Genomic DNA, 17,106 nt, shown 5'->3' on the forward strand with positions numbered 1-17,106 from the left:
TGGATTAAGTGCAACTATGATAAATTTTATTTGAGGGGAAAAACTTTTAAAGGAATTTGAACAGTGGCTTTTAATTTGGCTTACAGTCTGAGGTTGAGGGTCAGGAAAGAATTCTGAAGAAAAATGGGCCACTCAATACCTAAGAGCTGAATAGGCAGAAGGCAGCAGAATGACTGTCCACAAGACGGTCAATCAAGAAAGGTAGCCTTGTCCAGGGCATGTGACAAGAGGAACCATGACCAGGGATGTGACCGAAGCCAGAGATGACACTGGAAGGTAGGGGGCTGGGCTGAGGAATAAAATCCCTCAGGCAATGCTAGAGGCTCTGATGTGTCCAGGCTTGAATATGTAAGAGTTCCCTGTGGTTTTTTATGCAGAATACACAGGAGGAGGAAGAGGATGGATTTAGATCAGGGAGAATAATCAAGAGGAAGCACCCAGCCTGCCAGGGATCCTCCACAGATGGAGCTGTGTGTTTTTCTTGTATGATTCCACCTGCCACGGTTGCAGTTTTGATCTGATGACCTGCGTTGTTAACTCCACCCTTTTTAGACATCTATGCCCCTTCCCTTTAAACTCAAACTATACAGCAAGGATTGACGTACAAGATGAGCAAGCAGCCATGAGTGCGTGCCTCCAGCTATTACTCAAGTTCATGTTTATTCCTATCCCACAATACTTAAGAAGGTAAATATATTTGGAAGCAGGTAATTACATTAAAAATGGGCCTTACTCCACCATGACCTGTGCCAGTAGAGGATTCAGCTCCGAGTGCTAAAATGATTGAACTGAGCTACTCAGGGGCACCATAAGATGGAAATATTTAAAAACCACCGCTCTCCACCACCCGTCCATTCATCCAACAATGAACAAACAAAACAAACATGCAAGCTGAGGGCAGACAGGATGGAAATTCTGTCCAGAAGGAAGAAGAGTGGAAGAGGAGAAAGAGCCATCTACAAACCACAGAGGAGATGTAAGAAAACAACCACAAGGGACCTTGATCACTGGCTTTTAGCTTCGAGATTGAGAAGACAATTTTTTTTATTTAAGCCAGAATGTTTTCTGCTGTTATAGCATTACCAGAAAATCAACATGTGGTGGATTAAGAACAAAAATCTAACCCCAAACCACATCACGGGATACATCCTCGAAAAGGTGTGTTCCCTTGATGACCTTAAAATATTCCTCAGGAAATTGAACAGAGGTATGTAGCAATGGGGGATGGGGAACTGGGATTAGTCACCAGAAGGTCCCAGATGCCAGGAAAGCAAGAGGCTTCCAGGACCCAACGGGCATGACCTTAGCTGAAATACCCAACAAAGGGGAGAGAGAACCTGTGGAGACCATATCCAGAGGTTAGGTGCGGCCCCTGATTGAGTGATGGGGTCACCCATTCATCTCCAAAATTTTAACTCAGAATCGCTCTTATCTAAAGGAAATCCAGGGACAAAGAGTGGAACAGAGACTGAAGGAAAGGCCATCCAGAGGCTGCCCCACCTGGGGATCCATCCCACATGCAGACACCAAACCCAGACACTATTGCTGATGCCAAGAAGTGCTTGCTGACAGGAACCTGATATAACTGTCTCCAGGCCAGAGCCTGACCAATACAGATGCAGACACTTGCAGCCAACCATCAGACTGAGCATGGGAAACCCCAGTGGAGGAGTTAGGAAAAGGACTGAAGGAGCTGAAAGGGTTTGCAACGCCATAGGAAGAACAACAATATCAACCCCAAGAGCTCCCAGGAACTAAACCACCAACCAAAGAGTACACATGGGGGTCCTATGACTCCAGCCTCATACATAGCAGAGGAGGCCTTATCTGGTATCAATGGGAGTGGAGGCCCTTGGTCCTATGAAGGCTTGAGCTCCAGCTTAGAGGAATGCTAGGGCAGTGAAGTGGGAGTAGGTGGGTGGGTGGGTGGGTGGGTGGGTGGGAGAATACTCTCATAAAAGCAGGGGGAGGGGAGATGGGATAGGAGGTTTGTGGAGGGGAAACCAGGAAGGGGGGATAACGTTTGAAATGTAAATAAATAAAATAACATATATATATATGATGAATATATCAGTGAGATTCTGAAGGGTAAGAGCTGGGGTAGGAGTCAGAAGATTTCAAGGAAGTGTGCTCCACATGAAAAGCAAACTTAGCTGTCATTTGGTGAAACCTGCATTGCTCAGGCCTCTGGCAGCAGGTGATGTGCTGTCAACGTGGCGGCGCTCACAGAAACAGGAGGTCGCATCTGTGCCATCTAGACCATCAAAAGCGGCTCGGGTCAGTGTTTCCAAAGCCTGACCACCTTACACAGTGGAGAACTGCATGATTCCCTCCACTCTAATTTGTTTTATTCTATTCACCAAGCATGCGCCATTCATACATGTCCTGGTCTACCCCAGATAAAATATTGTAGAGCACAAAAATAGTTTCATGTTGGGGCACATGACTTCATGAAGTTTAAGCTAGAAGAAAGGGCACATGTAAGTTTTGCTGTTCATCTAGGGTTGAACCACTGGCCTACCCTGTCCACACTCCCTCGTGACTTAGTATCTCTTTCTGCCCACGCTATGGAGCTATGGAGCCTCGGTTTCATTTTCCAGTATCTCATCACGAAGCACCTTCTCTCTCCTTGAGGTCTTGTTGGCTTTGTCTTCCCATGGAAGCCCAGCCAGCACAGTCCTCTAAATTTATTCCTGAATGAGACTCTCTTTTGTAAACATTCCCTTAAAGTTAAAACTGCTCTTTCTTTTCTGGAGATGAGAGGGAAAAAATAATGTATTTTTCCTGTTCTGTCTAAAATATCAAAACCACACAGCCGGTGCCTCTTAAATGCAAGCACCTTGTTGGCCCCCAGTTCTATTTCCACTCTCCCTGGGACGTCCCCATAACTGCTGCCCTCTGAATCCCACTTCTCTCTGCTCCTAGGTGTCTTTTCTCTCCATTAGACACTCACACGTAAACCACAAAGACACTTTGGTCACTGCACAGGCGCATATTTCCTCCTTGCCTTTTGATTTTTTTGAAATGTATCTCAGGCTGACCACATTGTGGATTTGCTATGTAGCCAATGATGACCTTGAACTTCTGATGCTTCTGCCTCCACCTCCCCTGCACTAAAATTATGAGTGTGACATTATGTCTGCTTTACCCAAGGCTTCCTGCATGCCAGGCAAGCAATCCATCAAATGCGCTTCATCCTCAGCCCCAATATACGTGGGCGTCCTTTGCTTCGGGTTATTGACTAAAACTGGCTTCTTCTGATTGGGTTGTTTTGCAAATATGGACAGGACTGAATATTAAATGTGCATATGATCATGACCAGTCTGTGCACATACTTCAGAGAACACAATGTATTTACAATTTCATGGGTTTGTCTTTGGCTTGAAGTAAACCTACAGAAAGATGAAAGGTTTGATAAGCTATCTGCATTTTATTTTATATCGCATATTCTATTGCTTTTGGGCCCTAGATATTACAGAGGAGTAGGGTTGAAAAGAAACAGTAAGGGAAGACAGATTCCACATGGGCTCCTTACAGAGAAAGAGTTACCTGGCAAAGCCAACGCCCCTGCTGACTCCATTAGCATCCCTCAGGATTCTGGTGGATATCACATGTCCAAAGGGTTTTAGCATGTTCTCCAGCTCCTGCTCATCCATGGAGATGGGAAGGTTTGAGATGTATAGATTCGTAGGGTCTTGCTCTTGTTGCTAAGGGAAGAAAAAGAAACAAATGCAGTGAGATCTATGGACAAGCACTGCACTCAAATTGCAAACTAGAGTCTTAGGTCCTCCTCCATTCTTTTAGGCCGATGCTTCCTTCCCAGGGTGGCTCCAAATGCCTGGGATAGTCCAGCATGACTGTCCTGGTTAGGGTTACTGTTGATGTGATAACACTGTTCCTCTGCGACTCTTGTTAGTGTCTAGTTTACATAAAACTAGTCTTCACAGTGGTTTAGAACTCACGTTCTACTGTGCCAACCTCCCAAGTGCTAGGAGGACAGGAGTGCATCTGAAGATAGGTGTGCATTATCCTATCTGCCCACTCCCATCCTAGGTGCAACATTTCTCATAAAAAAAAAATACTGCCGTCCATGAAATCCAAGCACTCTTGTAAAAATACATGTAGCTTCTCTCAGGGTGTAGCTTCATATGGCCAGCATCACTACATTTGCGCTTTGAGAGTACTGGTAGTGTACTAAGGGTTCCTGAGCAAGCACTGCATGGGTTCAGCAGCAGACCTGAACGGAGACTGCCCCTGAGTGTTTGGAGCATGTGTGACAAAGATCCATGAGACAAAGAACTCATTTGCAACCACAGCAGGACAGAGGAGGGCAGGGCAAGAGTTTACTGTGCAGTTAATGGTGGCAATACACAATTAACATTGCGAATTATTTCTGGTATTTTCAACTTACTAGTTTCAGATTGTGGTTTACTACACAGCTAACTGAAGTTCTGGAAGGCCTAGTCACTGGAGGGCATTCTACAGCCAATGCCCTTGCTGCACCACTCCAGATACACCTCTCTGATCATGAATGCTGCATTTGTTAAGCCATCCTTCTGGGTACTTACCATGCAGTTTTCATTCATTATTCCTGTACAATATTATTCTCATGTTGTAGAAGACCCACTCAATCACTATATGTCCCCATGATACAGCTGACAAGCGTGAGAAGCAGGGCAGAGTCCCTAGACCATCATCAATGCCACAAGCCTATTACTCTTTGACGCTGCCTCCTAGTAGGCCCCTGGGTACCATGATATGAGCCAGAAATTCAGTATCAACATTACCTGAAGCCAGGAATGGGATGCATGCCTATAATCCCAGAACTTAGAAGATAGAGACATGAGAGTTAGAAATTTCCAGTTAGCCTCAGCTACATAGTAATTCTGAAGGGTATCTGTGCATCATGGGAGTCTCTCCCAGAATAAATAAAGTAAAAATAAATTTAAAAATATTTTAAGTGTCACCTGAAACTGGTTAGAAATATGAATTCTCAGGGCCACCTTGAGATACTGATCATGAACTCCAAACTCAAGCTGATTTTGACAAGCCCTCCAAATGATTCTCGTAATGGCATCAATTTGAGAGTTGTCATCTCAGACCAAGCAGGAGTACTTATATGTAAATGAGCTCATTATGTCCAATATTTCATTTAGTGGTAACAGTGCTTATGGAAGCTTCGTTTGGTGGCATAGGGAAGAAAACCACAACTGCTAGCATTCTCTGTATGTGTGAATATTTTATAATTCATATATGGATTTGTAAACAGAAACATAATTACATGTACATCAAAACAGTGGTATTGTCAGAATCAAACCATGGTCAGAATATCATGATTAATCACAAATATCAACATATGTTAGACATTTAATTGAAACACTATAATTTATCCAAAACCAAACCAAACTACAACAAAACAAAAACCACTACCACCACCACCAACAACAACAAGAACAAAACTTAGGGTCAAGAGTAAACAAGATTAAACTGTCAAAAGAAATCTAGAAATCTTCTAGAATAAGTAGATGTATGGTTTTAAAAATAGTGAGAGACTATAAAAATGAAATTCCAAATATTTTAGGTCAAGAAATAATTTTGATATAAAACTAAATTGCGTTAGTTTTAGCAACTTATGCAGATAGGTGTAGCTGGTCTTCTGTGACTTTGTGTTCTTTCTTCCAATCTTCTCCATCCCTTTTCTTCCACCCTTTCAAATCCCTACCTCTAGATAAGAGAGTCAAAAGGTTAGAGATGTATGGTGGTTTGAATAGGTTTGGTCCCCATAGGCTTAATGTGTTTGAATGCTTGGCCATCGGGAGTGGCACTATTACGAGGTATGGCCTCATTGGAGTAGGTGTGGCCTTGTTGGAGGAATTGTGTCACTGTGTAGGCCAGCTTTGAGGTCTTATACATGCTTAAGCTCCTGCCTGTATAGAAGATAGTCCCCTCCTTGCTGTCTGCAGATGAAGATATAGAACTCTTGGTTCCTTCAGCACCTTGCCTGCCTGGATGCTGCCATGCTTCCTGCCATTATAATTGATTAAACCTCTGAAACTGCAAGCCAGCCTCAATTAAATGTTGTCAATAATAGTTGCCTTGGTCATGGTATCTCTTCACAGCAATGGAACTTTAAGACAAGGGAAAGGGGGAGCAATGTTATCATTAGACTACTTCCTGCTAATTGGGGGTATTGAGTTTGATCTTCAATATCACAATATCTAATTTCTTTCTCTTGTTTCTTCTTTGAACATGACTATTTAACAGAGGCCAATAACAACCAACAACCAACCAACAACAATCAACAAGCAACAACAATCAACAACTAACAGCAACCAACAGCAATCAGCACCCAACAAGCAACAACAATCAATAACCAACAGCAACCAACAGAAACCAACAACTACCAACAGCAACCAACAGCAACCAACAGCACCCAACAAGCAACAACAATCAACAACCAACAGCAACCAACAGAAACCAACAACTACCAACAGCAACCAACAGCACCCAACAAGCAACAACAATCAACAACCAACAGCAACCAACAGAAACCAGCAACTACCAACAGCAACCAACAGCAACCAACCACTAACCTGCTCTGTCTCTTGGGGCACTGGCATTTATATTCCCTCAGAAAAGTCCCCAGAATTCCAAATGTTACACAATCAGAGAAACTATCTGCAGCTGGCAAAATCCTACCCCTTCTAGAGCATGAGGGAAATCACATCAAGCTGCTGTGGATATCTGGTACAGGCACATACCCCACACCTAGGATTCAAATGAAAACTGAGTCCTATTTGTGTGTGTGTGTGTGTGTGTGTGTGTGTGTGTGTGTGTGTGTTTAAAGAAACTAAAATTCTCGCTACAGATAGGTCACAATATTTTTAGTAATTCTTGAGATGAACAGGACTGTGTCATAGAGAGATAACTCAGTGGTTAAGAATGCTTGTTGCTCTTCTAGAGACTCTGGGCTCAGTTCTCTGCACACACAAGGTACCTCACAACCATCTGGAACCCCAGCTCTAGAGGATCTGATTTCCTCTTCTGTGCTTGCACACGTGTGGTAAAAACACATACATGCACATGTGGTACACATACGTACATGCCCTGGTGGTATAATATATATATGCAGCAAAACACTCATACACATAAAATTTAAAATCAATAAAATATGTAAAGAAATTCTGTCGTTGAGCTTATTATTTAAACATAAATTATTTTTTAAATATTTTTTGATTACCAGGAAAATAGCAAGAATAAACATATCTTTATGTAAAGGGCCACAGTTTTAACATTTGGGAATGGTGTTTATGTGAAGAATATATAACTAAGATCCATGTTTCATTTCCTCTCCTCTCTCTCACATACACACACAAACAAATGAACACACACACACACACACACACACACACACACACAGGCAAAAACACATAGAAACAAACACACATAAAATATACTATCACCAACAAATGTCAAATGATATGTTCAGAATAAGCAAATGAGATTATTTTTTTATTAACTGGCTGAAGCTCTCTCTCTCTCTCTCTCTCTCTCTCTCTCTGTGTGTGTGTGTGTGTGTGTGTGTGTGTGTCTCCCTTTCTCTGATGTTTCAGATACATAATAATGAGCCTTATGCACATAGAACCTTCGACTTTTACAGCATTTTTACTATCCATCACTTAATTTTAATCTTCCCATCATAATTGTAAAGGTATTTTGGCAAATATCATCATTCGTATTGGATAATGAGGAAAGAGAGCCATGAAAGATTCATCACCCTGCCTAAGGACAATCTGATAATTAGTGACAGAGTTACAATTAGACTAAGAACCAGCTCAGTGCATTCAACCAGCTGTGTTCCCCCAAGTTTCAATCATTTGCATATCAGCTCTCAGATTATTATTATTATTATTATTATTATTATTATTATTATTTGCATGTAAAATTTATTTAAAAATTTAAATTAGCTTTTCTAAAGCTAACATGCCTTTAGGACTTAAATAAACTAATTTTTAAAACCCGATTTTATGTTATGACTGTACCGGAAGAGTCAGAGCATCCTACCATAAATAGAAAGTTTCTCTCAGAACAGTGACCAGATTAAGGAATTAATGGTATTTATTTGAGGGAGGCTTTGACATTTCTAGTTGGCTCTGATTCCAAGGAGATTCTCAAGGAGGAGAGGTGAGAGACGCATTAACATATTTGTTTTAACATATTTGGGAAGAATCAGTTTGACAAAGATCTAAAAAATTAAACAGCATTGTTTTAATAATGTACTGGGGGAGGGAGGATGGAGACTAATGGGAAACCCCAGGGGTTTCTGGGTTTTGTCAATTATGCTGGACTGGCTATCTAGAGAGTACCAGATAGACACCTTTCTCCTGGGGCTGGGATCAATGCCTCAATCACTGAATCTGCAAGTTTTACATGGTGTTGTGGTTTGAATGAGAATAGCCTCCATATGCTGATATGTTTGTCTACTTGTTCCACAGGTAATGGAACTGTTTGGGAAGGATTAGGAATCATGGCCATGTTGGAGGAGGTAAGTCACTAGGGGCAGGCTTTAAAAGGCCTGCACCATCCTGTTAGCATGTTTTCTGCCTGATGGTGGTTGCCTCAAGAAGCAAGCTCTCAGCTACACTCCAGCACCATGCTTGCTTGCCTGCTGTCAATGCACTCCACTGTGATGAACAAGGATTTGAGTTCTCTGAAACTGCGTATCCCAAATAAATGCTTTCCTTTATAAGTTGCCTTGGTGATGATATATTACCACAGCAATAGAAAAGTAACTAGGCCACATGGGTCTGGGCCGGATCAAACTCAGATCATCGCACGTGCATGACAAGCACTTTGGCAACAGACCTCGCTCCCCCTCACTAGGAACAACATGGCTTCCTATGGAAAAAGCACTGAAGAATACAGGCTCAACCCCTTAGGAGTCTCTGCGCTTGTCCAGACCTTACCAATAGATGGACCGTAGCCCATGGCAGACTCACTCCTTTGCCCTTGGTGAAACTGAATAACCCAAGACACCTCCATCACTGTCCCAGACGGTGCTGGGGCTTTTCTCATTTGCTGTAGGCTTGTTAATCCCAATTCAAACTCACGTCTGAACTCCCTAAGTGCAGAGCACGCACGCTACAGCCACTCAGCAACATATTCTGAACACCCAGAACATGGTCCACGAGGGACTGCCTAGTAAGCTATTATCTGAATCTAAATTCAAACAGGAAGGCCAACTCCTTAATTGGTATGCACAGAAACAGTATAGCACTTGATGGGGTCATTCCTTAATTTGTATGCACAGAGAGAATATGGCTTTAGGCAGTGATATTCATTAAATAATTCCAGCTCTTGAAATGCAGCGTTAGTCTTGAATATATTGGCTGACAATAGAATTTAAGTTCTTCCTGGAATGAACTTTAAAATATTACACACCCTATATTTCCACTTACAGTTTTATTTACACATCACACTTATCTTAAATAGTCATCTGGGAGAAGGCTGACTGGTGTTATAACCCAAATGAGTTCATTTGAACTGTTTAGAAGAACTTCACTTGTGATAGTCACAATCTAAAAGGACATTAAATGTTTTCTTGGATTCTTTGATCAGTTTTCTCCTCTCTTTATTTTGAGACAAAGTCTTACTTGCCCCATGCTGATTTGGAGCTCACCGTATGGCTAAAGCAACACTTGGTCTTGCTCTCATGGGTCCTGAGTACCAGGATGTCAGACAGGAGTCTGCCTTTTGCCTCCTTTCTGTTGGTCATTGCAGCCCTCACATACGCTTGGCCAGAGGTCTACCATCTGAGCTCCTTATCCACCCTCTGGCCTAATTCCTTCAGAAGAGGCAGCTCCAGAATGACTTTAAGGAGCAACTAATCCATCTGATTTTGTCATTTAACATACAGAGAAAATAAAAATTAAGGGATTGGTGTTGGTTGTGTCAAGGTTATCCCACAGATTTGAAATGTGTGGGAGATAAAGTAGGTAAGGTCTAGTCCTTCTACACATGCTCCAGAGACCTTGCCTATTTGTAATGTGGAGGTTGCCCTTCACGTTCGAGGACTAGAACACCACGTGGCTCTATGGAGTACTAGCAATACACAAATGAGTACCTCTGAGTTGTTTGATTTCTTTTCGCTTGAGTTATAGAGTTCCAAGATCTGGCTAGCATCATTTCACCTGTCCACACAACTGCTGAAGGAACACTGCTGAATTCATGAGTTAGTAAAAGTATACAGCAGCCATGTCTGTGTCACCATCAGTAATGCCTCCCTTCTGGCCTGGTTGTACATCGCTTCACCTGAACAGGGGTTTCTTTTTTTTTTTTTTTTAATTTTTTTTTTACTATTATTATTTTCTTTATTTACATTTCAAATGCTATCCTGAAAGTTCCCTTTACCCCCGCCCCCCGCCCCTGCTCCCCTACCCACCCATTCCCACGACTTGGCCCAGGCCTTCCCTTGTGCTGGNTCATATAAAGTTTGCAAGACCAAGGNGCCTCTCTTCCCANTGATGGCCGATTAGGCCATCTTCTGCTACATATGCAGCTAGAGACACGAGCTCAGGGGGTACTGGTTAGTTCATATTGTTGTTCCACCTATAGGGTTGCAGCCCCCTTCAGCTCCTTGGGTACTTTCTCTGGCTCCTCCATTGGGGACCCTGTATTCCATCCAATAGCTGGCTGTGAGTGTTGAACAGGGGTTTCTTGACATATCACCTCGTTATGTTACTCTTGTTCATGAAATATTTAGAAAAATAGTTTCCATGTTGTTAACGTGAATAGAAATGTGTCATTTTATCCAAGAATACATTTTCCCTGAAATTACTTCCTCCTTTTTTTCCCCTCGTGTTTTTGTGTGCATAAGCTGTTCAAATGGGGTTAATTCATTTCAAATTTGCTTCTTTTTTAGTTAGTGTAGGGTCAGAACATTGGAGTGTTTAAATGAGCGAAAGGGGTGCTCATGTGGAGAGGGAATATGGCTCACATCTAGGTCAAGCTGCAAGAGAAATAGGCCTTAGCAGGCCTGGAGGTCACTGAGCATGGAACATTCTCCCATAATCAGTACCTTGTAAAACTGAGAACAGAAGCTTCAGGATTGTAATTACCAGTCCAGAGAAGGAGATCTGAGTCATGTCTCTGGCCCTGGGCAGAGACAGAACATTCTGAACTTCCCAGAAGGTCATAAGATTATGATATGGCCAGAGGCTTTCTGGTAAAGAACAAAGACATTCTACTTCACCAGGCCTCAAGAGTTAGTCTAACGTGGGCCTGCCAATCACCAGGCCGGAAAATTCCCGGCAGGAAAGCTGTTTTAGAGACCTTAAGAAATAGTGTAAAACATGCCTGATGCATAGGCTGCACAGTGGTCTGCCCTTGGAACTTTCACCCACAAGTGTCACTTTAGCAGGGACAGTGACACAGATGAGCTCAGCGTATGGATGAGACATGCTCATTGCAGCACTATCTGAAATAGCCAAGACTGAGACCCCACTGCAATGTTGTCAATTGATAATGGTTAAAGCAAATGGGTTTACCTACCATGGCATGATAGTCGGCCACACCAGGAATGGAAGTCTGTCATTTGAGACAACCTGGAGATTATGTCTGGTGAAATAAACCAGCTAGAGCAAAAGCATGCATCGTGCAACTCATTCACGCAGTGGACGTGTGATAGCTCTTCCCACAGACACTGGAAGCAGAGAGCCAGTGAGATGGCTCATCAGGTAATGATGCTTGCTGCTGATCCTGATGACCCCAGTTCAATCCCTGGGTCCACATGGTCCTTTAGCAATGTCTTCTGACCACCCACTGCATTGTCATGGCTACATCTACATACATGCTAACAGTAATTTTAAGAAGAAGTTGAGCGTACAATGGGGGTTATAGGAGGTTGGAGAGAGTAGTGTGATGAATGGAAAGGGGAAGATTCACAGGTACCATAGTACAGTCTTACAGGAGCAAGTACCCAGTATACAGTACAGAGTACACAGTATACAGTATAGAGTACACAGTATACAGGAGCAAGAAGTTCTGCTGGCCTTTGGCCCTGGATGTCAACTACAGATAACAAGACTGTGTTGCACATTTCAAAAAGCTAGAAGAAATCATTTTGACAGTCGTCATCATCAGCATCAATGTAAATATTTGCAGAAGAATCACATTTAATGTAATCTTAGTGATGTACAATGTATACATGAAGGAAATGAACTCAGCCTTGAGGAAGAACAACTCCCCCCAAATAAAAATGACTTCGGTCCTCTAAGAAAGACGAGATATAGAGTGTTTAATGTATTTCAGATTTGATGTAAGCACAGCATTGGTGCATGGGGTGAAGGCTCTGGTCCAGTGAGAAGTTATGGCTTTGGAGAATACAGCACAGACTTGCGGTGACACATATCCCTGATAGCCTGAACCACTGGTCCTGGGTGGCTTTTGTTCTGCTTCTGGACAGTCATAAGTTGAGATGCGTGTGACTGAACAAGCAAGTGTTCGAGTCTTCTGCCCAGAAACTGCCAAGGGGTTTTATTCCTTCCTGGTTTTCCTGGACTCCTGCCATATGTCACACTTGACCGTGAGTTCAGAATCATCAGCTCCCAGCTTTGGAGGATGCCTTGCCCTGTGAGAACCTGCTAAACATACACTGTGCAATACAGCAATCTCTTTATATGGCCCTTATAATATACTGCAATGCCACAAAGACCATGAATGGCTTCATCCTGACAATACTGCTAATCAAAAAATGAAATCAGGGAACAAAGCTACAGAAAGCAACTCAGTACTGTGAACAGAGCCTACATTTCTTGGTCACTTTTCTACTCTGAGAAGTTCTTAGGGAGCCTATATCATCTAGCTGCTTACTGTCCTGGAACCGAAGCGGAGTCATCTAAATGGCTAAAGCTTATTTCAAGTAAGTACCAAATTATAGATTGTGTGCACATACTGCCATAGGTTATAATACTCTTTTATTAATTCCACTAAAAAGAAGAAATAGGAGGAGAAGAAAAAGAAAAGAGAAAAAGTAGGGGGAGAAGGAGAAGGAAAAGGAGGAATACAAAGAGGAGAAAAAAGAGAAGGAAAAGAAGAAGCAGAAGAAGCAGAAGAAGCAGAAGGAGAAGCAGAAGCCAAGCAGAAGCTGCTGCTTGTGGACGTTGTACATCGTGGTGCGCACTAGGCTCCGCACCACGATGTACAACGTCCACAAGCAGCTGCTTGTGGACGTTGTACATCGTGGTGCGCACTAGGCTCCGCACCACGATGTACAACGTCCACAAGCAGAGGAGGAGGAAGAGGAGGAGGAAGAGGAGGAGGGGGAGGAAGGGGAGGAGGAGGAGGGGGAGGAGGGGGAGGAAGAGGGAGAAAATCTGGCATAGTGATGCACACTATTAATCCCAGCACTCAGGAAGGCAGAGGCGGGAGAATTTCTAAGTTTGAGGGTAGCCTGGTCTATAGAAGGAGTTTCAGGACAGCCAGGGCTACAGAGAAAAACCCTATCTCAAAAAATATCAACAACAATAAACAAACAACAAACAAAAATTATCTACCTAGAATACACTGGCACAGGGATAAGGCTCAACTTTATATTTAGTCTGCACACAGAGATATGTCAGTGAGGTACATTCCATTCAGGACATGAAGTTCCACTCATGGACAACCGATCTCACCAGGCTATGTAGACAACAGCTTCAGAACACAGCATAAATAATGACAGAATCATGAAAGTTTGCAAAATTATGATCAGTTGATAAAATACAAGACCGTTCAGCAAGTTTGAGTTTGTGGTATACAATGATTAAGCTGTGGGTAGTTATACTCACAGTTCTTTATTTACATATACAGAAATGTCAATGTCCTTATCTAACTCATTACCAGGTTCAGTGAATATACACCAGTAAAAGAACTGAACTAAATATGAATAACTTTCTAGTGTGATTTCATCTCAGTTGTTTTCATAAGAAAGACACTGAGAATATTCATTGCCACGTGGGATTAATGCTAACATCATTTTACATAAATTATTTGCTTTTAGTATTATAATCATTTCAGGGTTATTATCTAGCAATGTGCCAAGAACTATACTCTAAAGCTATTTAAATTCATTATACTTTTATGGCTTCAAAGAAAAACCCTGAGGTAGAGTCTATTCATATCCCCATTTTACATGCAAGAAAGCCCAGGTCACGAGAAGCTCTGGGCTCACACAGCTGTTGAGAAATCCAGCCAGAAGTGAATCCAATGGATTCGATACAGATGCTATAGACACACTGTTTAATGGCTGAGTCACAACTTTTTCAGAGATTAAAAAAAGGAATATTTCCTGGCTGGCTTCCTATAGAGTTTCCCTGAGGAATAAGCTACTTAGTGAGGTACTTCACCTTCTTAGGAATAAACATCTCAATGATACTGGGGAAATGAGTGTCCAGAGGGAAACTGAGGTTAACCCTTATTAGTAAGACTAGAACTGTGACATTTTCCCAATATGGAGGAAAATAAAGCCAACTTTCTTCTAACCTCTCCTTCAAGAGGATTATACCAACAAAAGCTACCCTTGACATGTGGAAAGTGGAGAATGCAGCTCTGTATACAAAAGAGTTGCTGTCTTCCTGGTTTGCTTGAACCCGCTTTTCCTTCTAAGCTAGCCCTGCCAATTTCACAGAAAACTGACTCTGTGAGGCCATGCACATGTCACTGGAGAGGAAACAGCCAGGAACAGGTTGGCACTTCAAAACTAATTCAGCCGCACATTAAAACTCTGTCAATCCAGGTGGAGGGGGGCAGCGTACCCAGGCTCCAATTTCTCCAAGGAGAACCTGAAGAGCTTGCAAAGATGTGGTGGCCTGTGACCTAACACAAAGCTGGATAAAATGTGCTGTGAGGTGTAGTGAGTGTGCATGTAAGCATGTCTGTGTGTCTCTGTGTGTAAACATGTATGGATGTGTGTATGAATATGTGTGTACATGTGAATATGTGTGTGCGTGAGAATATGTGTGTGTGTTTGTGTGAATATGTGTATGGAGGTATGTGTGTAAATATATGTATGTGTGTAAATTTGTATATGTGTGTATGTGAATATGTGTATGTGTGTGGGTTTGTATATGTGTATGTGTGTGGGTTTGTATATGTGTGTGAATGTGAGTTTATTTATGTGTGTGAATATGTATGAATATATATATATATACATATATATATATTATATATATATATATATATAATATATATACACACATGTGTGTGTGAGGATATGTATATGGGAATATGAGTATATATGTGTGTGAGTTTGTGCATATGAGTGTATGTATATATGTATTTGTGTATGTGTGTATGCATTAGAATATGCATATAGGGGTGTGCCTCTCACAATGAAAACTGTCTTATCAATAGGCAATACACTTTGAGGATTGAGGTTCCTGCCTCCTCCCTGTCTCATACTAGCATGTGGACTTTTTTGAGAACAGAGGAAGGAAGGTTGCTAAGGTTTGAATGGGGCAAACTACTTGTATTTCCAAAAGATTTTCTTGCATCATTACTGCTGGTCTGTACCTGGCACTTGTATGATTGTTAATTTCCTTAAAATGTACCAGTGGGAGCAAGGTATGTCCAGCTTTTAATGTGGCTCAGCAATGGACAGATGGCTTTACCAGTAGTGCCTGTGGTCACTGCAGAAGATCGAGACCTCAGTCCAGTGGGCAGTTCATGATGGAATCTGAATCGTAAGGTGGTGTTTTGTAGCAGGCCAACACAAGAGCACAAACAGCAAGGCAGACATTTGCCCTCCAGACTTTTACAGCTCATAATCTGGAATTCTGCTTTCCTTGGTGATCAGACAGCCGGAGAAAATGTTGAAATTGTGTCACCTCCCAGAAATCAGTCAGCATGGCAGGAGGTGAGCACAGTGGTGTGGCACCCGGGGTTAGCCAGTCCTGTGCTGTCGACTCATTAGTCCCACTTCTCAGACAACTTCCTGAACTATAAAGAGGAGCAGTACCTTTAACTTCTGAGAGCTAATGTGGAATTCAATACATGGTGCACTGAAAATTTAGCAGAGTGCCAGGTATACAGGAGAACTCCAGTGACTCATTAACATTCCTGGAATTATCATTACTCAGAACTTAGGGCATTATAAAAAGACCACTCATAACTAAATACAAGCTATGTTCATATCAGAACAATTACCACTACTTAGGATGTGGTCCATGACATTCTTCCAACTGCAGAGTTGCTAGATATTATATTAAATTATGCAGAAATCACTATATTAAATTGATCATGAGATCTTTAAAACATGACCACTGTATTGGCCCCCCAAAATCCAGAAATATATCCCTGGGTACCAAACATAACGCCGCTCCTATGATTTCTGAGCTGAAAAGATTAATGATCTATTACTGGGCTCATTAATCAAAACTGTGTGGCTTTTTTTTTTTAAGGAGTAATTTTGCTGTTCGAGTCAATTAGCCCAACAAAGCTATTACACCAAAGAAGCTGCAATGTTATTCAGACTTCCCAGGGAGTATTTTAGAGTATAAAATAAATGCTATTATTCAGAAGATACAAAATTGCTAAGCCTCTTATGTCCATACAGCTGGGGACCTGTGGTACATTAAATGCTGGGACTCATTAAGAGCCTTTCTCCTACCCATCATCAAAGCCACTGGTATGCTTAGCACAGTGAATGTTGATAAGATGCTCTTAGGTGCTCCTTGCTTTCTGGCTCCACTTCAGTGCCTCAGTGAGGCAGACGTGGTACCCAGTTTGTGAGTGAAGCATCTGCAGGAAGAGCTATCCCCTGCTTGTGGCTGAAAAGGCCTGATGAGCCACAGAGTGAACAAGCAAGGTGATTCGTTCATATCAGCCACTGCCTTTACTTGGTGACATTCTGCTATTTTAAAGTTGGTGGTGCTTTTTTTGGTTAATAGCTCATAAAATGAATTAAGGATCTTTGAGTTCCTGCTTTCAAAAGTAAATTATGAAATAAGGGTGGGGGAAGGGAAGCCACCCCTTCTGGAGGAAAGGCGATAAAAGCAGAAAGAATGCTGGAGTTATGGAATCGCTGCTTGTCACCTATGACTGTCAATAGATTTGTGTGAGAGTTGCCGG

At 42.1% G+C, this 17,106-nt stretch overlaps 1 protein-coding gene across 8 annotated transcripts in view; it reads right to left on the reverse strand.

Moving 5' to 3' along the window:
• Rbms3 (RNA binding motif single stranded interacting protein 3) overlaps positions 1-17,106 on the reverse strand; it is a 682,938-nt gene that overhangs the window by 232,638 nt on the left and 433,194 nt on the right. For all 8 annotated transcript variants that reach the window (XM_029542747.1, XM_021206005.2, XM_021206004.2 and 5 more), the window contains one exon: positions 3,550-3,707. In XM_029542747.1, the coding sequence (XP_029398607.1) occupies positions 3,550-3,707 (158 nt within the window). The remainder of the gene's footprint in view (positions 1-3,549; positions 3,708-17,106) is intronic.

Source organism: Mus pahari, chromosome 10 (genome assembly GCF_900095145.1).
Source record: "Mus pahari chromosome 10, PAHARI_EIJ_v1.1, whole genome shotgun sequence".
Classification (NCBI taxonomy): Eukaryota; Metazoa; Chordata; class Mammalia; order Rodentia; family Muridae; genus Mus; species Mus pahari.